The sequence below is a fragment of the Phaenicophaeus curvirostris genome, chromosome 38 (genome assembly GCF_032191515.1).
Source record: "Phaenicophaeus curvirostris isolate KB17595 chromosome 38, BPBGC_Pcur_1.0, whole genome shotgun sequence".
Lineage (NCBI taxonomy): Eukaryota > Metazoa > Chordata > Aves > Cuculiformes > Cuculidae > Phaenicophaeus > Phaenicophaeus curvirostris.
In genome coordinates, this window is record NC_091429.1 from 1,273,810 (window position 1) to 1,297,603 (window position 23,794).

The 23,794-nt window shown below is 55.6% G+C and overlaps 3 protein-coding genes across 4 annotated transcripts in view; 2 read left to right on the top strand and 1 right to left on the bottom strand.

The window, feature by feature from the left end:
* Positions 1-23,794, top strand: part of SLC48A1 (solute carrier family 48 member 1) — a 111,157-nt gene that overhangs the window by 23,156 nt on the left and 64,207 nt on the right. The window lies entirely within an intron of this gene.
* LOC138732758 (twist-related protein 2-like) lies at positions 4,662-13,607 on the top strand. 2 transcript variants are annotated; one of them, XM_069879419.1, is made up of 3 exons: positions 4,662-4,856; positions 6,364-7,484; positions 13,571-13,607. In XM_069879419.1, exon 2 carries the CDS (start codon positions 6,992-6,994, stop codon positions 7,475-7,477), a length of 486 nt encoding a protein of 161 aa, XP_069735520.1. In that variant the 5' UTR covers positions 4,662-4,856; positions 6,364-6,991; the 3' UTR covers positions 7,478-7,484; positions 13,571-13,607. The 2 variants fall into 2 exon arrangements, with proteins under 2 accessions (XP_069735520.1, XP_069735519.1); XM_069879418.1 differs by lacking the exon at positions 13,571-13,607 and having other exon boundaries at positions 6,364-7,627.
* Positions 16,974-23,794, bottom strand: part of HDAC7 (histone deacetylase 7) — a 50,295-nt gene continuing 43,474 nt past the window's right edge. The window contains 10 exon segments of the mRNA XM_069879398.1: positions 16,974-18,437; positions 18,999-19,137; positions 19,770-19,854; positions 19,963-20,096; positions 20,265-20,383; positions 20,474-20,571; positions 21,341-21,460; positions 21,762-21,849; positions 22,752-22,807; positions 22,948-23,055. Coding sequence (XP_069735499.1) covers positions 18,392-18,437; positions 18,999-19,137; positions 19,770-19,854; positions 19,963-20,096; positions 20,265-20,383; positions 20,474-20,571; positions 21,341-21,460; positions 21,762-21,849; positions 22,752-22,807; positions 22,948-23,055 — 993 coding nt within the window. The 3' untranslated portion in view covers positions 16,974-18,391.

A 23,794-nucleotide genomic window follows, 5' to 3' on the forward strand; every position in this document is an offset into this window, starting at 1 on the left:
CCCACAGAGCGGGCTGGAGGATCTCCTGGCTGGAAGTGACTCACCACACGAGTAGCTGATGCACAGCGTGATGGGAAGATGCTTCCTGCTAACCCAGCCACAGCCGTCAGGATCCTTGCTCCATCTGACAGTGAGTCACGGACATCCTTGGGGTCCTGGTGCTAGCCCAGGGCCAGCTGGGTACTGGTAAGCACTGGGATGAAGTGCAGAGCTCCCAGTCAAGCCCTCGCCTGCAATGTGCTCACAGCCTGACTTGTCTCCTTCCCTTTTGAATGCATCGAGCTCATCTGCAGCATCACAGCACCCTGGTCATCACCCAAACCTGCTGTGGTAAGCGAGGTTGGGCACCTCACAAGGTGCCTTTCTGCGTGGCGTTTAAACCCAGGGCAAGAAATTAAAGGCGAGGTGGACAGAGGTTTTTATTTACCCTCGCGGTGCAAGGCGCGACCACTCGGAAGCTGCAGAGATGATGCAGCCCAACTGTTCTTGGTAGTGTTGGGTGAATGAAACCCCTTGGATCTGGGCAGAGGAGCTGGTCCATGAAATGTTTGCTGCAGGGATGGATTAACCTGAGTGTAGGGCTCTTGGTTCCTCCTCCCAAGGAGTTTCTTGCCTGCAAAGCCTGCATTTAGCCTCTTGATCCCATCTCCTGGAGGATGCTTCTGCAGTTACCTACTGGCTAGGCACATCCCCACCTCCCTGATTGTCTGGGGACCTCAAGCTCCACCAGGGGACGTTCAGGCTGGACATCAGGAAAAAGTTTTTCAGGGAAAGGGTCACTGGGCAGTGGCAGAGGCTGCCCAGGGAGGGGGTTGAGTCCCCTTCCCTGGAGGGGTTTAAGGGCCGGGTGGATGAGGTGCTGAGGGACATGGGTTAGTGATTGATGGGAATGGTTGGACTCGATGATCCGGTGGGTCTCTTACAACCTGGTGATTCTATGATTCTATGATTTGGAGGAGAGAGCTGGAGTAAATAGGAAGAGCAACTGCTTGCGACGCTCGTTTATGACCAGCACAAACGCAGATCCAAGGGGGTTGAGTCACTTCAGCGCTGCCTGCGACGGATGCAAATTCAAGGGCAGAGCAAGGTTGCGAGCGCAGGCAGCGCTTCGTCTCCCAGCCCAGGCTGCTCGGCTGTCTCCGTCAGCGACGGGGGCTGGAGAAGGGCTCGGCTCGGTTCCTCAGCCCTGGTGGGAGCCCATCCCGCTCGGCTTCCCCCCAGCCTCGGCTCATGCGGCGCCAGGGCTGGAAGATGCTTTGGTGGGAATAATTCAGTGAGCGGGGAGGCTTTTGGCAGCAAGACCCAGAACATGGTGTTGTTGCTGCTTTGATGGATGGATGGAAACAGATGGGGGGAAAAAGGAGGGGTAAAAAAAGCCACCCCGAAGTTTCGCATGTAAAAATGAACTGGAATAGGATGGTCACCAGCGTGGGGTGTGGGTGGCATCTGCAGCTCACACACACGGGGCATCCCTGCATCGCTTGACCCCGGGGCTGTAGCTCATCCCACTGCTCCGCTCCCAGCAGAGAGGATGCACATGGGACATCCCTGAACCGCTCGGTCCTAGGGCTGCAGCTCATCCCACTCTCACCAGAGAAGATGCACATGGGACATCCCTGAATCGCTCAACCCTGGGGCTGCAGCTCATCCCACTCCTAAGAAAGAGGATGCATATGGGACATCCCTGAATTCCTTGGTCCTAGGGCTGCAGCTCATCCCACTCCCAACAGAGAAGATGCACACGGGACATCTGACATCCCTGAATTCCTTGGTCCTAGGGCTGCAGCTCATCCCACTCCCAACAAAGAGGATGCACAGGGGACATCCCTGAATTGCTCAGTCCTAGGGCTGCAGCCCATCCCCAGTTTCACCAGTAACACCGCTCTTAGCCCCATCCACCACCTCCCCATCCCTCCTGCCTTTTGGTGCGGGAACATCTTTTAGTTCTTAAAAAGTTCAGCGAGTTCCAGGCACGTTATGTCACTTTGACAAGGAAATGAATTGCGGGGCCATCAATCAGGGCTGCAGGCGCGCGGATCAAAGGACCCCGCAGCGCTCCAGTTCCCTTTTACAGCCAGAGCCCTGCACGCTCCCCCTCGCTCATATTCCCTGCGGTTGCTGCAGCAACAGCACGCTACGGCGGATGCTTCGCATTTTTATTCGCACCACACATGTTTCCACTCTGACACCGAAATAACTGAAAAAACCTGCGAAACCAAAGCTGCTTCCCCAGCCTCCAGGGGCAGCGGCTATTCCTGGCTCCCTTTAATGTTCTCAATTTATTACCGTTATCCTCCTTTTTTTCACGCAGGATAAAGCAGAGATTATTTTTGTCCTCTCGAACAAAGAAAAAGAGCTCGCACAAAGGAAAAAAAAAAAAAAAATAAAAAAACCCTGCTCTGCGTTGAGGTTCAGCCTCTGATTTTGTGCCCAGAATCGTTTGCAGGCATAATCAGGTCCTTGGCCATCAAAGCGATGCTATCGACAGCAGCGGGTTCACACATGGACCGCGTTATCCCTGCGCGGCTCCAGCTCTTGGCAGCAGCGGGAGGGTTTGCAGCCCCGATTTCACCAGCCTGCGAGCCGAGGGAGGAGCTGGGGGTGGCACTTCCTCAGATTCCCTCGTCCCGGACAGCATCGAGCGCGCAGACCGTGATGGATGTTCCATCCCAGCCCCGCTCTGCCCACCAAGGGCAGCTCACTGTGTCTTTAGAGGTTGAACCCAGCTCTCCAGGACGCTCCTCTTAATGCTCTTATAGCAGATGCAGCCTTGGTTGGTGCCACATAACACAAAAATAAGGAGCATCAGAGAACCGTGGAATGGGTTGGGTTGGAAGGAACCTCAAAGATCATCCAGTTCCAACCTCCTGCCATGGGCAGGGGCACCTCCCTCTGGACCAGGGGCTCCAAGCCCCATCCAACCTGGCCTTGAACCCATCCAGGGATGGGGCAACCTGGGCCAGGGCCTCCTTACCCTCATAGGAGAATATTTCTCCCTAAGATCTCATCTCAATTTCCCCCCTCTTTCAGCTCAAAATCATCCCATCCCTGCACTCTCTGATCAAGAGCCCCTCCCCAGCTTTCCTGGAGCCCCTTTCCATGCTGGAAGCTGCTCTAAGTTCTCCCTGGAGCCTTCTCTTCTCCAGGCTGAATGACCCCAACTCTCTCAGCCTGTATGAGTTCAACTCCTTCCCAAAACCCAGGGAAAATTTTTCACATCAAGGGTCCTTGGGCAGTGGCAGAGGCTGCCCAGGGAGGGGGTTGAGTCCCCTTCCCTGGAGGGGTTTAAGGGCCGGGTGGACGAGGCGCTGAGGGACATGGGTTAGTGATTGATGGGAATGGTTGGACTCGATGATCCGGTGGATCACCAATCTGGTGATTCTACGATTCTATTCTACGTGGCAGAGAGGGTTCAGCTTCCAGCACTGAAGGCTGGTGAAAAGCATCTACAGGTGATTGAGGCTCAGAGGCAGCACCAGGCTCAGGCTGACCAACACGCGCTTTATCCCACCAAAGGATGCATTTTTGATGCATTTCTTTCTAAAGAAACCTTGGCTCCCACCTTGACCCCATGGAAGAGCTTCTATTTGAGGTCCTACAGCCTCTCCAGACTCCTTGTCCTGTTTTTCTAGGCAATGGACTCTCTGCTCCTTTCCCCTCTGCCCGTGTGGCTTTGTTCGTGTCCTTGCTTTCTATTTTCCCCCTTTCCTTTCTTTCCAAAGTGCTAACAGGTCCCGCAGAAGCCTTGCAAACCATCTCCCAGGCTCAGATCTGCTGAGGACCCCCCAGCTGGGGACATTTTCTACCTAATCCAAAACCAAAGCTGCTCAGAAATGCTGGAGGTGAGGAGTGAGAGGGCGGAGAACCACAAGGGGTGTTGGACAGAGTGGTTGGGACATGGTGGGAGTTCAAATCTTCCATCTGGTGGCTTCTCACTTGGCTTTTTTATTTTTCTCCTTGGCACACTTCAGGTCTGAAATTTTCGGTCAAAACAGAGCAGTGGTGGCTGCCCCATCCCTGGAGGGGTTCAAGGCCAGGTTGGATGGGGCTTGGACCCCCTGATCCAGCAGGAGGTGTCCCTGCCCATGAGGTTGGAACTGGATGAGCTTTGAGGTGCCTTCCAACCCAAACCATTCTATGGTTCTATGAAAACGAGCGCTATAAAACCCCCAGCTGGCTGGAAAAGCAAAGTTATTGAAACCAGTTCAGTGACTCATGACCTTTCCATGAGAAGTTTACATTAATATTCTTCCAAAAGAAAAATCACTCACTGAAAGAACAAATTGAAATATTTAAGGGGGGGAAAAATTACTCTTGCCACAAAGCATCCAAATCTGGGTTAAAAAAAAAAAAGTCTTCTTGAGCAGTTTGGGGCATTTCGCTGCTCCTTCCTGCAGATCAAAGCTCATTGTATTTCTCCTTTTGCTCAGGGATATCAGCAACAATACCCAATGGCACTTCCTTCGTCCCAAACCAGCAAAATTCAATTAAACTTTTTTTTTTTTTTAACAAGGAAAACAATAAAAAAAAATTAATAAATAAAATAAAAGCCAGGCCGGAGCCCGTGCCCCAGCTGGTGCTCGTTGGCAGCTCCCCAGCCCTTGGCAGCTCCTCCAAGTGCAGGAGAGGACTCAGGATCCTGCTTAAATCCTGGGGTATTTTTTTCCTCGCCTTTTGTTTTCTCTCGCTTTCCCAGGCCTCTGTGATCTATTGTCTCTCCGCATCACGAGCAGCTGACACCAGGCGCTGTCTTGACGACGCTCGCGTGTGAGTCATGAGTTGAGTCCGTGTCCTGCCGGCCGCGCCGGCTTCAGCGAGGAGGAAGGAGCAAAGTCCCTTGGGCTCCAGCCCAGAAGGTCTGAGTATCAAGGTGTTTCTGAGTATCAAGGTGTTACTGAGCATCTTTGATTTTTTTAACCAATATCGAGTGGTTTTCACATGTTGGGTTGGGTTGGAAGGGACCTTAAGCCCATCCAGTTCAAAACCATCCAGTTCAAAACCATCCAGTTCAAACCATCCAGTTCAAACCTTCCAAATTCAAAACCACCCAGTTCAAAACCATCCAAACCCAAAACCATCCAAACTCAAAACCATCCAGTTCAAACCATGCAGTTCAAACCATCCAGTTCAAAACCATCCAGTTCAATCCATCCAGTTCAAACCTTCCAAATTCAAAACCATCCAGTTCAAAACCATCCAAACTCAAACCCATCCAAATTCAAAACCATCCAGTTCAAACCATGCAGTTCAAAACCATCCAAGCCCATCCACTTCAAAACCTCAAAGACCATCCACTTCCAACACCTCGTCATGTGCAGGGTCACCTCCCACTGGATCAGGGTGCTCAAAGGTCGTGGCCTCAAACACCTCCAGGGATGGGACATCCACAATTTCTCTGTTTAGACAGCTCCTGTCTGAGGCTACCACCACCCCTGACAAGTCATAGAATCATAGAATTATAGAATCACCAGGTTGGAAGAGACCCACCAGATCATCGAGTCCAACCACTCCCATCAATCACTAACCCATGTCCCTCACTTGAGCATGACAGGAGCACGGGGAGGATGGAGCTGATCCAAAGTCCTCTCATCAGAGGAGGTTTAGATTGGAGACTAGAAAGCGTTTCTTTGTCAAAAAGAATGGTGAAGCATTGGAAGAGGCTGCCCAGGGTGGTGGTGTCGTCCCCAGCCCTGGAGGGGTTCAAACAACGTGGGGCTGTGGCACTTCAGGACGCGGTTTAGTAGGTGCAGTGGGGTTGAGCTGGATGAGCTTAGAGGGCTTTTTGAACCTTAATGATTCCATGATTCTTTATCTGAAATCGTCTTTCTGCATCGCTTGGGTCTCCCTTGGAAAGGGGCTGAGGTGGCACTTTGAGGTTGCCGTCTCAGTTGAGTCTCCGCTCAGCGTGAAGGGTGTTTGAGAGAAACACGTGAAAGAACAGGAAAAGATGCAATTCCTTAAGATGGAGAAAAGCATCCATGTTCTTAACGTTCCAATATTCTTAAGAAATACCTTGTAGCTAAGCACAAATTGAGCTTTTTTGACTAGAAATGGGCATAGCTCGCTCGAGCAAAGTTGACTAAGGTGCTTGCTCTTATTCAACCTTATTTCAAAGAGAATCATAGAATGATTTGGCTTGGAAGGGACCTCAAAGTCCATACAGTTCCACCCCCTTCCATGGGCAGGGACACATGGATTGCTGTAGACTGCCAGAAATATAGACCAGAGAAGAGAGATGGATGGATGGATGGATGGATGGATGGATGGATGGATGGATGGATGGATGGAAACTCAAGTTCCTTTTGAATTATGCCGTTTCTTAAGAGCAGCAAGGCTACCTCTCAATGTTTCTTCTTCCTTTAGGATCAGAGAACATCCCGTATTGCTCATTGAAACATCCATCGCTCCACATTTCCACTCGAATCTCTCCAAGACAAGTCTTCTGTTCCAAAGTGAACACGTGAATATTCCTGACCAGCTTTTGCACGTCAACTGGGCTTAAGAAAATGAAAAAAACACTAAAAACCAAAAAAGCTTTCCTTGAACTCCATGGCTGGTGCTTATGTTCGCGTAGGCAACATCTTCTGACATCCGGGTGGCAGGCAGGAGCATCTGTGCCGGAGGGCTTGGGGGTGTCGGTGGAGGAGGGAAGGAGGAAATCTGGAACCCATAATCTCCACTGATGTTTGTGTTACCTTGGACGGCTGCATTGGTCTGCGCCTGGTCCGCCCACAGCCCTCCTCGCCCTATCAGCAAGAGCCATTCCCCAAAGTTATCCGGCCACCCTCCTCTCCGTAGCCCAAAGGAGAAACCAACTGAGCTCCTTGGAGGGCTCCACAAGGCTTGGGAAATCTGGGGAGGCAGAAGGGTGGATGCTCCGGGCTGCACCTCTTGAGCGGGCGCTGGCTCCTCTCCAGGCGACCTCGTCAATGCGCGGCGGCCGTCGCGTCTTCTGAGACCCAGAGCCCTTCACCTGCGAGGTGCCAAGAAGATGAAAGAGGAAAACATGTGCCCGGACTCCCCGGAAGGCAGTTTGGTCACCAGCGAGGAGGAAGGCGAGCGGCTGCACAAGAAATGCCTCCGCAAGCGAGGCCAGGGGGGCAAGCTGGCCGAGGACAGCAGCGTCCCCTCGCCGCAGGGCAAGAGGAGCAAGCGCAGCCCCGTCCCGCAGTCCTTCGAGGACGTGCACACGCAGAGGGTGATCGCCAACGTGCGGGAGCGCCAGCGGACCCAGTCGCTCAACGATGCCTTCGCCGAGCTGCGCAAGATCATCCCCACGCTGCCCTCCGACAAGCTGAGCAAGATCCAAACCCTCAAGCTGGCCGCCCGCTACATAGACTTCTTGTACCAGGTCCTGCAGAGCGATGAGCTGGACCACAAGATCACCAGCTGTAACTACCTGGCCCACGAGAGGCTCAGCTACGCCTTCTCCGTCTGGAGGATGGAAGGGGCTTGGTCCATGTCCGCGTCCCACTGAGCCGGGGGTATGTATCGCCACCTCCCCGCTGACACCTCTGCAAATCCCTCGCTCCTGCATCCTCCGGGCGTCTCCCCAGCTCGGTCCTGTGGGGAAAGACCCAGCTGCCCCCTCCTCGTGCTCGACGTGCAAGCGATTTGCTTTAACGAACCCCAGGCTGGTGGTTGGAAGAGGTGGCGATTCCTCTCTGGGGCTGGTAGGAGCTTGTAGGACTCCCTGAAGGGACTGATCTCCTTTAGCAGGGTCTGGCCCAGAGCAGGCTAGTGAAAGGTTTAAAAAAAAGGGCTTACCAACCTGATTTAACCTCCCACGGTAACTCGGGAGGGGTGTAAATCAGCAGACACCCTCCTGGATCTGCTTGGCTTACCGAGGTGTCAAAATTGAGTGGGTGAGACCAGCCGCAGCCCTGTTGCCGTCACCCAACGGCTGTTGCTGCTCCCATCGTGTGGAGGGTCCAGCTTGGTCTCCACCATCCCGGCTCGGTTCAGCAGCCGTGCCCTCCTGAGGCTGCTGGGTGGCCCTGGCCACCAGCTTTCTGGGCTTCCTCCCATCCCTCTCCCAAAGATAAGGTGGGATCCGTAATCCCTTCAGATGTGTAGGGAATAAAAAAACGAGTGAGGATGCCAGGGCAGCAAGGTTTGTCCCCTTTGTCCCTTGTTCAATGCACTCAGCACCCTCCAGCCCCAACCTGAGCATCCTTCCGATCCCTGGCAGAGAGGAGAGGGGGATAATCCTGTTTTCAGTGCTGAGAGAAAGGAGGAGACGGGGCAGCGACACGCAGACGTCTCCTGCAGCCCATGAGCACAAAGCTCCAGAGGACATTCCCAAGCCATGGACTTGGCGGACACTTTGTGGGAGCCCAGCCCAGCTCCCCAGAGTCCCTGTTGTCCCCTAACCAGGATCAGGTCTTCTGCTTTGTGTCTCGGGTTGGAGACGGCCGCGTCCTGCTGGGGAAGACAATGTGGAAGGCCTCTCATTTCCCTTGCACCCGTCACTACGGGCTGCGACGTGGAAAAACTCTTTTTCTTCTTATTTTCTGCCAGCTCTTGGGGTCAGCCTTGTGCACCCTCCTTAGGTGCCTTTTCTTCTCCTGGCTGGTGCTGCTCAAGTCCCGATTCAGTGCAGGGACCGTGTGCCCAGCCATGGAGCAGCTTATTTATGACACGAGACTCTCCAGCCCTGAGCAAGACCATGTTTTAAGCCACTTTCCCAGTGCTTTCATCTCGGGGTGGCCGTGGTGCAGCAAAATAATCTGCTCTTCAGTTTTGAAAGCCCAGAGGGAGCAGGGAAAGGAGAAAAGCAGCCATTCCGAGACAAAATCGAGCAGTAAATTCCTGCAACGTGGCCCAAGCGCAGCCTGGGACTCCGTGCCGCAGCCGGGGTCTCTCTGGGAGCCTCGCTGACCCTCCTTCCTTTGGGTTTTGCTACTTAACAGCCCTGAATTTCAGGCCAGACCCACACACATCGGTGCAGCCACCGCCTAAAGGTGTTGACCAGCTCCCAAGGTGATGTCACTGAAGGACGTGCCCCATGAAGCTCTTATTTTCCTTCAAATCTTACTAAGATCTCTCCTAACCAACAAAAAAAATGAAAAAAATTTTTAGAATTTTTTTTTTTTTTCTAAATCCTTGTATAGATTTTATTTATTTGGGGCAGACCCTGTTGTTTAAAAACGACAGATGAGAAATAGTCCTTGCTGGAAGCAGGTGCTGCCAGGGACACCTTCCCCTTCAGGACAGCCAGAAGCAAAGCGTGTGGCTACTTGTTTTCACTTCAAGAAGCCAAAAAGGAGCAGGGAGGTGTCAGGATGCTGAACCCCCGAGAAGAACAAGCCCATATCCCCCTCCAGAGCCTTCCTCATCCTCTTCTGTGCATCCCATCATTGCAGCCCCCAGGGTTTTGCAGTTTCGTAGCTGGGTTATCCGAGTTTGGAGGACGCAGGATGCTCCGTGCGTGCTTCCAGAAGACAGGGGCTGCTCAGCACAGCTCTGCCCCTCTCCATGAGAGAGGTGGGAACAGCCTGCTGGGCACTTGGGTGTGCGTAGTGGATGGTTTTTAAAAGCTTCAGCCCGGTGCTGCTGCCAAAGTCAGAGCTGACGGGCTGTGCGCTTGGTTAAAGCCCAGCTAAAGGCATCTGTGTCTTGGGGAGGAATTTGGGTCTCCCTCTCTATCTCCCCTGGACTCAGGGATGTCACTCAGTGCACTTGTAGCTGCTCCAGGTTTGGTGTGTGGGCTGATGTGCAGCCCCGTGTCCAGCCATTGACTTGTAGACCTGTTTAATTTAAGTCGAGCGCTTGGCAGGAGCTGTGTTCCCAGGACAAACAGAGGAATACAAGACCCTTAGCCATCTTAAAGACCTCTCCGCTAAATGAAAAAACCCTCTGTGTAAAACCCTCCGTGTCCTGGGAGCTGGTTACCCTCAGCGTGCTTATCCTTTCTGGTTAATATTCATCCCGAGGAGCTCCGGCGCTTGCCTTGAGGCGAAGCATCCTCCAGCTGAATAGATAATAATCTGCTTTGTGCCAAGCTGCAGCAATATTTGAGTCCCAATTAGCAGCTCCCGCTTGGGCTGGGAAGTAACGGGAGGAGGATTTGCTAAGAAAAGCTCAAGAAGAAGGAACAGCCACAGGGGAAGCGATGCTGGAGTTGGAAAGGCCGTGTCTCGCTCTCCGCTAAGTGAATTAACCCGGCGCTTGCAGCGGGGCTGTAATTTTATAATGTAAAGCAGCTAAACGGCTGCTGCGAGCACTGGAGTTACTGGTCTCCACTGGAACCCAGCCTATTAAATATCAAAGGGCGCGGGAATAGCTGGATATGCCCTTGTTAACCAGGAGACATCATCCGGGGAAAGAGGCATTGAGCCCTCAGGCAAGAAAAATCACGTTTGAAGTCCCCCAAGCTCACGATTTTCAACACATTAAAATGGTTTCTTTTCCTGCTGAAGGAGAAAATGAGGCTGGAAGCTGAAGCTGCTGGCGGGGGGAAAGACTGGAGGAGTTGGAAGGGGTGATATTCCTTGCCCTTCATTTGTCTCCCTGGATTTATTGTCTTCCTCGCGTTGCCCTCCCTTAATTGTCTCTCCTGAAAGACCTTGGATAAATCTTCCCTTTGGGGACTGTTGCTCTTGCTCGGAGTCTGCTTTGTCGGGGGGAGGTTTCATTTTCTTTTATTTATAAATACGTCTCGCTGCATGATATTAAAGCACCAGGGCATTAAAGGGGCTTGGGGAGAGCTCCCTTCCCTATTCAGAGCTGCTCAGAAAACACATTTAGAGCAGCATCTGCTTTAGGGAGCTGAGAAAGCTCAATCCCATCAGGCTGAGCTCGTTCCTCCCCTGGATCAGCCCTTTAAAAGCAAGGAGAATCGGGTCCTCCCTGCTGGTTAAACTGGTTAAGGTGGCTCAGGACCCCTGGGCTGGGTCAGAGCAAGCCCAGGCACTGGGCTCCTCCTCAGCCGGGTCCAGCGGGTGAAGGGTTATCCTGGCAGGGACCACCATCACTTCCCCTTTTTTTTGAGCTTCCAGAAGAGGAGTTGCCCAAATCCTAAGAAATCTGTGCCTCGGTGCTTTTTCTTTTATCCATTTGAGTCAAAGTCTCTGTTAAGCACCAGCTCTGTGCACCCATCCCTGCGCTCTGCGATGGAATGCTTCTGCGATGCAATGCTTCTGCGATGCTTCTGCGATGCTTCTGGGATTCGCTCCTTGCTCTGGGTTGGAAAAGGTTTAGAGGGCAGAAGGTTCCTTTGAAGGCTTCTGGGCTCCCCTGAAGTGCAGAGCTGGGGTAGCATCTCCCACAGCACCCGGAGGGTGGATAAGCAGGAAAAAGAGACCTTTGGAGCCTTGACAGCTCCGGATTTGGTGCCCCGGGGCTGGAGGAGCTGCCCTAGATGAGGGATGCAGGAGACCTTAGAGCACCTTCCAGTGCTGAAAGGCTTTTTCCAGCAAAAACTTTTCTCTTGAAGGTGGAAGAACTCAACACCGAACCTGCCTGAGGGAGCCAAGCTGTTGCCCATCACGGGAAGGCAGGTTCTCAGTGCTACCCAGGATTAGTTAGAATTAAAACAGAGATAAAATGACAGAGCCAGCCCTCGCGAGCATTAAAATGTCTGCTGGTTTATGACCCTCGTGAGGAGCCGGGCTCGCTGGCTCTCGGCTGCGTTCGCTTAGCCCAGAGGAATGTCTTTGAAACGAGCCTGTATTTCATGTCACGGGAATGCACCTGGGATCGCAGGGGGAACGAGGAGATGCGTTAACGAGACGAGCTTTGCATTACATTTCCTTTTATAGGGATGAACCTGAGCAGCGGTGAGGGTGTGAACGAAGGGAGGGCAGCGCTGAGGATGGGCTCGCAGGGTGAGGGCTCTGCCCGGCTCGGTGCCCTGGTCACGCGTGCCCCGTGAATCATAGAATCATAGAATCACCAGGTTGGAAGAGACCCACCGGATCATCGAGTCCAACCATTCCCATCAATCACTAACCCATGTCCCTCAGCACCTCGTCCACCCGGCCCTTAAACCCCTCCAGGGAAGGGGACTCAACCCCCTCCCTGAGCAGCCTCTGCCACTGCCCAGTGACCCTTTCCATGAAGACTTTTTTCCTGATGTCCAGCCTGACCCTCCCCTGGTGGAGCTTGAGGCCATTCCCTCTCGTCCTGTCCCCTGTCCCTTGGCAGAAGAGCCCAGCTCCCTCCTCTCCACAACCTCCTCTCAGGGAGTTGCAGAGAGCAATGAGGTCTCCCCTCAGCCTCTTCTTCTCCAGGCTAAACCCCCCCAGCTCTCTCAGCCGCTCCTCTTCTTCTCCAGCCCCCTCCCCAGCTTCCTTGCTCTTCTCTGGACTCGCTCCAGAGCCTCAACATCCTTCTTGTGGGGAGGGCCCAGAACTGACCCCAGGATTCGAGGAGCGGTCTCCCCAGGGCCAAGGCCAGAGGGAGAAGAACCTCCCTGGCCCTGCTGGCCACGCCGGGTCTGATCCAAGCCAAGATGCCCTTGGCCTTCTTGGCCACCTGGGCCCCTGCTGGCTCCTGTTCAACCGACCCCCCCAGGTCCTTCTCCTCCAGGCAGCTCGGATGCTTGTGGCAGTGTTTCCCCAACCCAGGACCCCCCTGTGTGTGCCACTTGGCCACCAGCCTTTTTGGTTGCCCTTGAGCCCTGTGGATGCTCTCAGTGCCCATCCCAGACTTCTCAGACCATGCTCAAAGGGCTCAGTAGTGGGATGCACAAGGGTTTTTGCTCGGGAGGCTCTGTCCTCCCTGCAGGGAGGGTAGGAAGAGGCAGCTCCCAGCCGCCCGTCTGCATTACCTCAGCCGTGCCCAGGGCTGAATTGCTGGAAGGTTTGATTTATTCCTCTCTAGTCCCCTCTCCAGAGAGTTAAAGGTCTTGGCTCTGGCACAAGCAGGGAGTAGAAAGGCAGGAGGCAAAGCAGAGCAGGGTGTTGAAATAAAACCACAGACTTGGGGGTGCTGAGGAGGAAGCCCAGGGAGTTCCAGGACCAACGAAACTGTCCCGCAGGGCTCAGCTTTCCTTGGCCCCTGATCCTCAAGGGCTGCTGGAGCTGTTTCTGATCGTGTCCAGCTCTTGCAGGAGGTGTTTCCCGGTGCCCAAGGTCTGGATAAGGTGGTGGTGGGGTTTGCTCTGGGCTAAGTTCACCCACACCGGCTCCAGGCTGGTGGCCGGTGTTGGTTGGAGCCACTGGTAGCTCCACCGAGTCCCCTCTAGCATCACCTACCCTGGGGATGGAGAGGGCACAGCTCATCCCAGGATTCTGCTGGTGCTCCCCATGGACGGGAGGAGAGAGGAGCAGTTTGGCTGCTTTCCTTCTCCATCTTCCCGAAGGTATTTGGAGTCAAAGCTGTGATTTCCTTGGACGCTCACGGTCCAGGTGCGGGGATGCTTCCCGGAGCATCCCAAGCCAACTCTCGAGGCCACGGGGAAGTCTGTGAATGTGAAGCACAAAAGCTCCAGAGCCAGCAACCAAACCTGGCTCTTCTCCCCACTGGGAGCTGAATTTCAGAGGATTTTGGGAAGCCTGGGCTGGTCGTGCTGAGCCAAAACCCCGATGCCTTGGCGGCCACGCTGACCCTGCCTGTCTCCCCGCAGGTCTCACGCCTCCGCCTCGATGGAAACCAGCAGCAGCTTCCAGCGCCCGGGCACCCAGCCCCATCACCCCACTCTCCTCCAGCCCCCAGAACCCACCAGCAGGCTCCTCGGCGAGCCGGAGAGCACAAACCCAACCCCATCCCACCAGCCCCCCAGCCCCGGGCTGCTCCGACCCCTCCAAACCCCAGGGCTGGGGCAGAAGGACCCAAACCAGGACACAGCTGGGTTTGCTTGGAACGAGCTCGGTGCGATGCCGTGTGGGAAACTCTTCAGGGTGTAATTTATTTTTGACTCGCAGGTAAGAAAGAGTTGAGTTATCGGCACCGCCGGCTTCCCAAGGATGCGGGGAAGGCGATGTCCTCGGCTCAGCGGGCTCGGTCCTCTCTGCATCCCCTCCCCACCCTCTTCCAAGACGCAGGCAGCTGCCTCCTGCCAGGACCAGGCAGGATAAACTCCTCTTGGGACGCCGGGAAGGGTTGGAGCTCGTTGCTTCCTAGAGTCCTCCAGGGACGTGAAAACACAGCATCGAAGAGTGGATCCCCTCTGCTTGTCCTGCTCTGGAGGGCGGCATCGCAGTGACACCCCTAATTGTGCCTCTGCCTGGCATGCAGAGCGGTTTTGGGGGGGCTGTTAAACCCCTCAACGAACCCTGATGCTCACAACTCCCACCGCTCGCTTGGACTTCGTGGATGTGGCGCGGTCGCAGCGTTGGAACAACGGATTTCTTTGAGATTACGAGCAAAACAGGTTCCACGCAGCCCTTCCACGCGGCGCCGGTCCAGGGGGATGCGGTTATTTTGTGGGGATGTGGAGATGCTGGAGGGTGATGGAATGAAATGGGGGTTTCCAGATGATGGTTGATGGAGGGGCATAACGGATTCCAGATGCTCCAAATAAAATCCGGGGGGGGGGTGATGAAGGGGCATCAGGGTTTCCAGACGATCCCAATGAAGTCCAGGGGGAATTTTCCAGGGTTCAATCCTTTCGTTTCCTAAGGAAATGGTGCTGTCGTAAGCATGAAGCCGCACGCCCCCCCCCCCCCCCCCCAGCACTGGGGATTGATGTAAATTGGGTAAAAGACACGCAGGAATTTTTGCTCATTAGAGAAGAGAAAGGAGGGGTGAAAAAAAGTCCCTGTAAGCAAGGCTGCAGCCCAACCCGATCCACGTGGGAAAGCAGAGTCATAAATGACCCAACAGCAGCGTTTCAATTAGCGATCACGCTTTATTACACACCAGAGAATCCAATGTGAAGAGCCAGCAAGGCTCAGCCTACCTTGTTCTATCTAATCTTCAATTTTTATGGACACCAGGAGTGGATTCCCTGCTCCGGGGAGCAGCAGCCTCTAAAGAGATCGGAATGTGCTTAAAAAAAAAAATAAAAATGCCATTAAAAATGGGGTTGTGGATCATAAAATCATGAGTGGTTTGGGTTGGAAGGGGCCTCAAAGCCCATCCAGTTCCCGTGCCACGGGCAGGGACACCTCCCACTGATCAGGGGCTCCAAGCTCCATCCAACCTGGCCTTGAACCCCTCCAGGGATGGAGCAGCCACCCCTGCTCTGGGCAACCTGGACCTCCCCACCTTCAGCGGAAAACATTTCTCCTAGGATCTCATCTCAATCTCCCCTCTTTCATCTCAAAACCGTTCCCCCTCGTGCTGCAGTCCCTGATCAAGAGCCCCTCCTGGACAGTGATTGTTCCCAAAGACACAGAAAGCTGGGGGTGGGAAGGGGTTTGAGGCAAGGAGGGACGGAGCTGGAGATGTTCTGGCCCTCAGCATCTCCATGAGTCTCAGGGGAAGAGCCCAAACGAGCCCTGTGGCCACGGCTTGGCCACCTCGGCACCACGATGGGTGCCCAGCAGCATCCTCGGTGGCTGTGATGGCTTGGCTTCTCTTGCGATGCCAACAAACCTTCCCGTGGGATGGGATGGGATGGGATGGGGAGTGACCTTTGTGGGAGCTGTTTGCCTGCTTTGGAGGTCTCATTCTGCATTTACAATGGAGTGGAGCGTTCTCTGTGATGCATGAGGATGCAGAGGGGAGCTCCTCCCTAGAGCTAGAGGAGGTGTCCACCACCGGCTTCACCGTGGGACTCTTCTGCTCCATGTTCCACTGCTAAAATCAGGCAAATGAGAGCTTGGTGATGGCCCTCCATCCATTGCAATCAAGAAGCAGTGGGAGCACCCACCCAGACCCACTTCAGCATCACCAGATCTCCATCCATGGGACCCCACCACCTCCTCCAGCCTCTGCGCTCAGCTGGAAAGGGTGTTTAGGGGGGACCCAGAGATCATAGCATCATAGGATGAGAAGGTGCCACCCCTCGGGGACTCTTCCAAGCAAGCACATCACTCTGTTAGAAGAAGACTTGCGTGCGCAAACGCTGTTGTGTGGTTTGACCCCATCTTCAGGGCTCCAACTATCAGCAGCTGGTTGGCAGATGGAGCCGGCGCTTCCCATGAGCACGTTGACCACCGCGATGCCACAAGAGAGCAGACGCAGAAGGTCTGTTCGGGGGTTCGGCTCCAGTTTGGGGTGACCCACCAGCTGGGGTGCAAGGGATGACCGACCTCTTGGCCACCCACCCCATCCCAACTTGCTGGGTGCTCCTGGCTGGACCTGCCAGGCTGGAGGCTTGGAAGGGCCAACATTTGAAGTCATCAGCTTAATTAATTACAGCTTTTTTTCCCTTGGTAGCTTGCCCTGGTAGACCCAGAGGGAACCTGGGAACATTCAACACTAAAGCACTTGAGTGATCATTAGCTTGGGGCATCTCCCTCTGCAGCGGCTGAGCTCACCCAGTTGCACCCACAGCTTCCTCCAGGAGGAAACTGGGGCACCAGCTCTTTCAGCTTGGAGCTTTGGGCTTGCTTGGAGGTGAAGAGCATCCACAGATGCATCAGGGCTGCTCCGATGTGGTGCGAGTCCAGCCGGGACCCACTGGGAGAAATGGGAGCGAGGTTGAGATGAGCAGGGAAGGGAAACTGAGGCACCAGAGAATGGGAGGCTGTGGGGTACCCGACGCAGCCGAGGGGATGGAGAGGAGGGGGAGCCACAGGTCCTTCCCACCCCACAGCCCACCCTGGGGGGCAGACCCACAGAATGGGGCTGCACCCATAAACACCAGGCTCTGGAGAAGAAGAGAGAGGGGTTGGAGGGTGCTTTTTAACCCCTTCCTGCCCAAGCTCCCCTCTCCCATCCAGCGAGAGAGGTCGCGGGGGGAGGCTGCCCAGCCCAGGACCCCCTTGCAGGGCGAGTGCTGGGTCCCCTGAGCCCCAGCAGCACGGATGCAGCTCTCGGGGTGTCTCCAGGGTGGCCACAGATTTTTCCGAGTGTCACCCCCAGACGTGGGGGAATTCACACCCTCCCCAGTCTCCGTGTCCCCCCAGCTCTGGGCAGTCTCAGACACAGAAATGGTTTATTCATCCAAGGTCCTTATTTTTTTGGTTTTTCTTCCTCTTTCTCCTTCTTTCTTACTTTTTTCCTTTTTTTTTTGTTTTTAATACAAAATTGGCCACCTCCGGAGCTCAGCCAGGTCGTGGTGTCCCCATCCATCCCCTCCACCCCAGCCCACTGGTCCCCAAGCCCCACGCTGCAGCCCAGCACCGCGACACCCCAGCGGGGACCTGTCCTTGTGGGGCAACCCAGGGAAGACGTGGGGAAGGCTGTGAAGCAGAGAATGCCCTCTTGCAGCAGGAGGTGAGAAGGCAGCAAATCGAGGTGGACACCTCATTTCGGAGGGGGCTGATCCTGCCTCTGCCACCCTAAGAGCTTGGGTAGAGGCAAGCGCTGCCTTGCTGGGGCTCTGAGCATCCGTGGGGGAGCTGAGCACCAAGCAGAGGGTGAAAGGACTTGATTTCTTCTCAGCTTGAGAAGAGGAGCCCATCAGGGCGCTGGGGGTGGGGCTGGAAGACCACTGGGCTGCCCCCTGCTTTAGGGGTTACAGGGGTCTCCACTGATACAGATGCTCAGGGCTGCTGGCAAAGGCTCAAGGCACCTTGGTTAACGTCCACGTGAAGAGGTTCCCGAAATTCCCATGGAAAGAAGAGTCCGTCAGGTTCACATTAGCACACGACAATTGTTCATAGTGCAAATCAGAGCCCCAGCACCAGAGGGGTCGCGCTCTGGTTTTAGTGGTTAGGATGATGGCCCCTGGGTGCGACCCCGGGCACTCGCAGACGCTCCAGCGCTCGCTCGCTCTTCCCATCCCGCGAGGAGCATCGTGCACGACTTTTTCCACCAAAGTCAGACTCCATCTCACCATCACGTTCTCTCCTCGTGCCCTACCAGAGGGAGAGGAGCCAGGAAGACACGGAGAACCTGGCCCTCTCCACCTAAACCCAGGGCTGCTTCTCAAAGGTGTCGCTACCCGGCTGGAGAGGAGCTCTGGGGGAAGTCCTGAAGGTGGCTCTGAGCACCCGCAGCTCAGCCACAACATCCATCCCAACACCCACCCCCTTCCTCAAGGGCGAGGAAGATCCCAGGAGAAGGGCAGGGCTGCGTCCGGCTGCCACCGCAGCCTCTCGCGCGTCCCCAGAGGGGGTTCAGGTCCCAAAGTTTGGGGACTGATTGCAGGCACGGTCTAGGTTGAGGTTTTCCATCGGTCCCAAGCAGGAAGACGCCTTCCAGGTGGCTGCAGGAGGTTGTTTTCTGGGAGACCTGCAGAGACGGCGGCCAAAGGTCCAGGCCGTGTCAGGACCGTGACTCGGGGAGTGAGGGTGACGTGGCAAACGGGAAGCCAGGAGCAAAGAGCAAGTGCCGGGCTCAGGAGAGTCCAGCCACATCCTGGAAGCAGGGGAGCGGAGAACGTCACCCCTCATCACTGGTTCATGGGCTCCTCTTCCTCCATCGGCTCGTCTTGAGGCCTGAAGTGGAGAAACAGAACGTGAGGAGGAGAGCGGCGTGGCACAACACTTCCCTCTCCGCAAGGGGGACTTCGGGAAAGTCCAGTTTTTGAAACTATAGAAGAAGCCTCCCAGCGCTTCCTGCTCCAGTGAGACCGACGTAGACCCTGGCTGAGATCTGCTGAGGATGAGAAATGGTGGTGGAGAGGTGGGGACCCTACTGGAAGGTGACACATCCCCACACCTCCAGCTTCCAAGGGAAGCAGGAGGATTTGGTCTCGTTTTCATCCGGTTTGGGAAGATCACAGCCCTGAATCCCCCCAGTAGCCACACCAGGTCCTGACCATGTGGATGCAGGACCTCACCCCACCACCCAAAGCTGCCAGGAGGTGAGGGCTGCAGGACCTCTCAAGGAGAAGGACGGTTGTAATTTCGATCTCACACAGGCTGAAACCTGCTTAAAGCACTATCCTGACCTCCGAGAAGCTTATCTGGCTGTGGGACATGGCCTTTCTCTGCTGTCACCCCCACAACTTGGACTCAGGGGCACCCACACCTCCCAGGATGAGGCAAGAGCATCACCTCTTCTCCACCATCACGGCCACCGAGAGGGAGGCCAGGGCTGTGACCGTCTCCACCTCTTCTGCCTCATGGTGCTGTGCCTCCAGGAAGGAGCAGCCCAGCTTGGAGGCGAAGCGCTGCACGGCCACCCAGTATTTACCTGCAAGAGGAGCAGAAATGAGGAGGTGACGGGATAGAGGTGCTCCAGGCTTCCCATACAGTCAATATACCCATGGGGCATCACCCTCCCAGGAGGAGGAGGAGGATGGAAGGCTCCACTGGGGTCTTCCATGCCAAGTGACCCATGAGAGGTCATGGGGACTACTGGAGAGGGGAGGAAATGCTCCTGGAAATGCAGGAGGACACGGCTGGCTCCAGCACCCCCTTCTCTATGAGCACACCCAGCAACTCCAACATTGAAGGGTGTTTTTTCCCTCTTGCTAGGTCCAGATTAAAACATTTGCATGGTGACCCTGCGTGGTGACTTTAATTTAGGACCTGCCACCCATAAGATGTTGAGGTGGCCTCCTCAAAGGGTTGACCAAGGTCTTGCTCATCATAAACACCAGCCTACGAAAGCCAAAAGCCCAAACTTGCAGATAGACATGTGGCAGCTCGAGCTGAGTGTGGTGAAAGGAACTCAATCCAGTTGGAAACAGGTCACAAGCCATGCCCCTGAGGCCATCTTATGGTTGGACTCGATGATCCGATGGGTCTTTTCCAACCCGGTGATTCTGTGAAATGCTAACACTTGGTCTTTCCATGCTAAGTTATTGAGCTCAGGACACTCACTCTGGACCTGGATCACCGTTTCCAAGGAGCGCACAGCGTTGGGGTTTGGTTTCTGCCTCATGCTTTCTTCTGGGAGAGGGTCCAGCTGCGGAAGAAAGTCAAGAGGGATCAACAGGTGAGGAGCTGTGCCCAGGGCTCGGCTCGAGGCATCGAGACAGCCTCAGCACCACAACCCGCTGAGCCCAGCGCTCACCTCGTTGCCCAGCAAGGCTGACACGCAGGCCTCGGATGCGTCGCAGATGGCTGTGAGGTCGTGGCCACCTTCTAGGGCAAGGACGATGGCTCCACCAGCCAAGCTCATCAGCTGCTTTGTCATGTAGCCAAAGCCTGGAGAAGAAACCCCACAGGTTTCTTTGTCTGAAACACCGGGGCCCCAGCCCTTGCTAGGCTGGGATGACACCAAAGCTCTTTCCCAACCCTACATGAAGGTCCCAGGCTGGGTGAGCAGCGAGACCATCCCACCCAGAGCCAGTGATGCTGCTTCCACCTCCTTACATTTAGCAGAGACTTTGTAGCCACCCAGCGGGGCTGGGTGGCCATCGGCTGCATCGAAGCCGGCCGACACCAGCACCACGTCGGGGGAGAATTCGTGCGCTATGGGCATCACCACCGTCCTGCGGGGGTGGAAAACAAATTCGAGGCATCAAGAGCTGTTCCAGCCCGACACCAAGAAGAAAGAGGAGCAGAAACACAAGGAACAGTACCTGAAAGCAGCCAGATACTCAGCGTCACCCATCGGAGGGTCAAGCCCTCCAGTCCAGGCTACGTTGACGTTAAATCCCTCACCAGGGCCAGCACCAACCTGTGAGAGAGCAAGGACAGCAGGGACCATTAGCTGAGACCAACAGGATGAGGTTTAACGAGGCCAAATGCCAGGTCCTGCACATGGGGCACAACAACCCTGAGCAGCTCCAGCCTAGGAGAAGCCTGGCTGGAAACTGCCTGGAGGAGAAGGACCTGGGGGGGTTGGTTGAACAGGAGCCAGCAGGGGCCCAGGTGGCCAAGAAGGCCAAGGGCATCTTGGCTTGGATCAGACACCGCGTGGCCAGCAGGGCCAGGGAGGTTCTTCTCCCTCTGGACTCGGCCCTGGGGAGACCGCTCCTCGAATCCTGGGGTCAGTTCTGGGCCCTCCCCACAAGAAGGATGTTGAGGCTCTGGAGCGAGTCCAGAGAAGAGCAAGGAAGCTGGGGAGGGGGCTGGAGAAGAAGAGGAGCGGCTGAGAGAGCTGGGGGGGTTTAGGCTGGAGAAGAGGAGGCTGAGGGGAGACCTCATTGCTCTCTGCAACTGCCTGAGAGGAGGTTGTGGAGAGGAGGGAGCTGGGCTCTTCTCCCAAGGGACAGGGGAGCTTTCCTGAGACAGCTTTGCAGCCATCCCCATGCTGGGATTAACCCTCGGCTCTGCTGGGGCAACCAGGCACGATGAGGCATCTACGGGGAAGAAGCCCACAAGGCACCAACACAAACCCCCTCTCTGCTCAAACCCGGCGCTGCTCGCTTCTCCTGGCTGTCCCCTTCACGCTGCCGTCCCCAGGTAGAGCCTCACCAACCCCCAAGCCTCTCCGTGCTTCTCACCTCGTTGGCAGCACCGCTCCCAGGGAAGAAGTTGCCATCATCGTGACGATGCAGGGAGATGTAGAGAACGTCAGGGTCGCGATAGAAGATCTGCTGAGTCCCATTGCCATGGTGAACATCCTAGAGGGAGACAGAGGTTGGGAGAGAGCTCTTTTGGAGGGTGGTCTAGCAGCCTAATGGAGCTAAAAGCAACTGGATCTCTCCCCTGCTCCAGGGCTTGGTTCCCCATCCCCAGGATCTGCTCCTGCTCCCCTCTCCTGATGGTCCAGGGAGTTTCCAGCCACAATTCCAGGAGCCAGGCCCCAGAGGAGAAGGTTTGGCTGCTCTACCTCCAAAGAAGAGCTGGGTGGAGGTGTGGACACTCACTCCCAGGGATGCTCTGGGGAGGAGCAGGAACACACAGGGGATGGAGAGGACTTACCCAGTCCACGATTAGGATCTTGCTGAGCTTCCCTTTCTGCTGCAGCTGCCGGGCAGCGATGGCCACTGAGTTAAAGAAGCAGAATCCCCTGCAAAGAGGGAGTCGGAGCCACTTTTAATGATCTGGGGCCCTTCCTGAGCCCCCATTCCCTCTGTGCTCCCTCCTGGCTCAGCCTCCCTTCTCCCCCTGGATACTGATGGGTCCTGGGGAAAGGTTGCAGTGCTCCAGACTAGGAGAAGCCTGGTTGGAAACTGCCTGGAGGAGAAGGACCTGGGGGGGTTGGTGGAACAGGAGCCAGCAGGGGCCCAGGGGGCCAAGAAGGCCAAGGGCATCTTGGCTTGGATCAGACACGGCGGGGCCAGCAGGGCCAGGGAGGTTCTTCTCCCTCTGGCCTCGGCCCTGGGGAGACCGCTCCTCGAATCCTGGGGTCAGTTCTGGGCCCCTCCCCACAAGAAGGATGTTGAGGCTCTGGAGCGAGTCCAGAGAAGAGCAAGGAAGCTGGTGAGGGGGCTGGAGAAGAAGAGGAGCGGCTGAGAGAGCTGGGGGGGTTTAGGCTGGAGAAGAGGAGGCTGAGGGGAGACCTCATTGCTCTCTGCAACTCCCTGAGAGGAGGTTGTGGAGACAAGGGAGCTGGGCTCTTCTCCCAAGGGACAGGGGACAGGACGAGAGGGAATGGCCTCAAGCTCCACCAGGGGAGGGTCAGGCTGGACATCAGGAAAAGTTTTTTCACAGAAAGGGTCATTGGTCCCTGGCAGAGGCTGCCCAGGGAGGGGGTTGAGTCCCCTTCCCTGGAGGGGTTTAAGGGCCGGGTGGACGAGGCACTGAGGGACTTGGGTTAGTGATTGATGGGAATGGTTGGACTCGATGATCCAGTGTGTCTCTTCCAACCTGGTGATTCTATGATTCTATGAAGGTTCGGCTGGAGGGACTTTGAGCCAAGGAACTGGGTTTTGGGGCTTCCCACATGCCAGCCCAAAGTCTTGCTCTTACATGGCAGTGGAAGGATCCGCGTGATGTCCCGGTGGCCGCACCACAGCAAAGCCGTTCTGGGGAGAAGACAAAGGCGAGTGATCAGAACTGCTACCTCCAGCATCACGCGCCCCCCTCCCCGGGACACCCCCATCCCCATCTCACCCAGTCACAGGGCAGCGGGCAGCTCCGGGACCTCCACCTGAAGCCAACCTACCTTCAGCTCCCTGGTGGCCACCTTGAAGGCCAGGTCAGTGACGCTGCCAGCCGCCCAGCGGGCAGCGTTAGAGGAGTGCAGCTCATTCCAGATGGTATCGCTGTCCACCTGGAAGCAAGGGGTTGGGTTAGATAGGGACTCGGCCCTGCTGGAGGAGACCTCAAGGGACCCACACTCTGCTTGGAGCCAGGGGTTGAAGTCCTGTGAGGCCGAAGGGCTCTGAGGGACCAGACCACCTCGCAGGCAACAGGGCAAGTTCTCCCGCAGCCCCAAGCTCCACACGGAGCACCTCACCCTACACCCAGGGGGCTGGAGGGAGTGACTGAGGAAACGCTCGTTACCTTCTTTATCTTATTTTATTGTTTAACCAAACATCTTGGTTTGATCAGGATCACGTCAAGGGGCCGAGCCAGAGCCGGAAAACTCAAAGTCTCTTCTGATCAAGTCCATGTGTGCAACTCAAAGGCTTCTTTCTGCCCCCGGAGAGGGGCAGCTCCAGCCTCTCCCCCTGCCTCTGGGGCACAGGCAGGAGGGCAAGGAGAGGGAGGCAGAGCAGGGAAAGTAGATGCAAACGGGGCTGAGAAGAGCTGGTGCCCAGCAGCAGGGGCAAGGAGAGGAGAAGAACCAGAAGAGGCAGCAGGAAGGCATGGAGTGAGACCCTCCCTGAAAGAGAGAGAAGACAGAGACAGGGGGAGAGAGGAAAAGAGGAGAACGTAATGAATGGAGAGAAACCAGGGTGGCAAGCTGTGAAAGGAGAGGACGTGGAAGTGTCTGGAGAGAAGTAGCGAGCTGCTGTCCCCATGACACTGCTCCCCACCCTCAATGGAGACCACAACCTGAAGCTTCT

What these genes read in the sequence shown, in the direction of transcription:
- LOC138732758 (XM_069879419.1), top strand. Translation starts at nt 6,992, where the DNA reads ATGAAAGAGGAAAACATGTGCCCGGACTCCCCGGAAGGCAGTTTGGTC.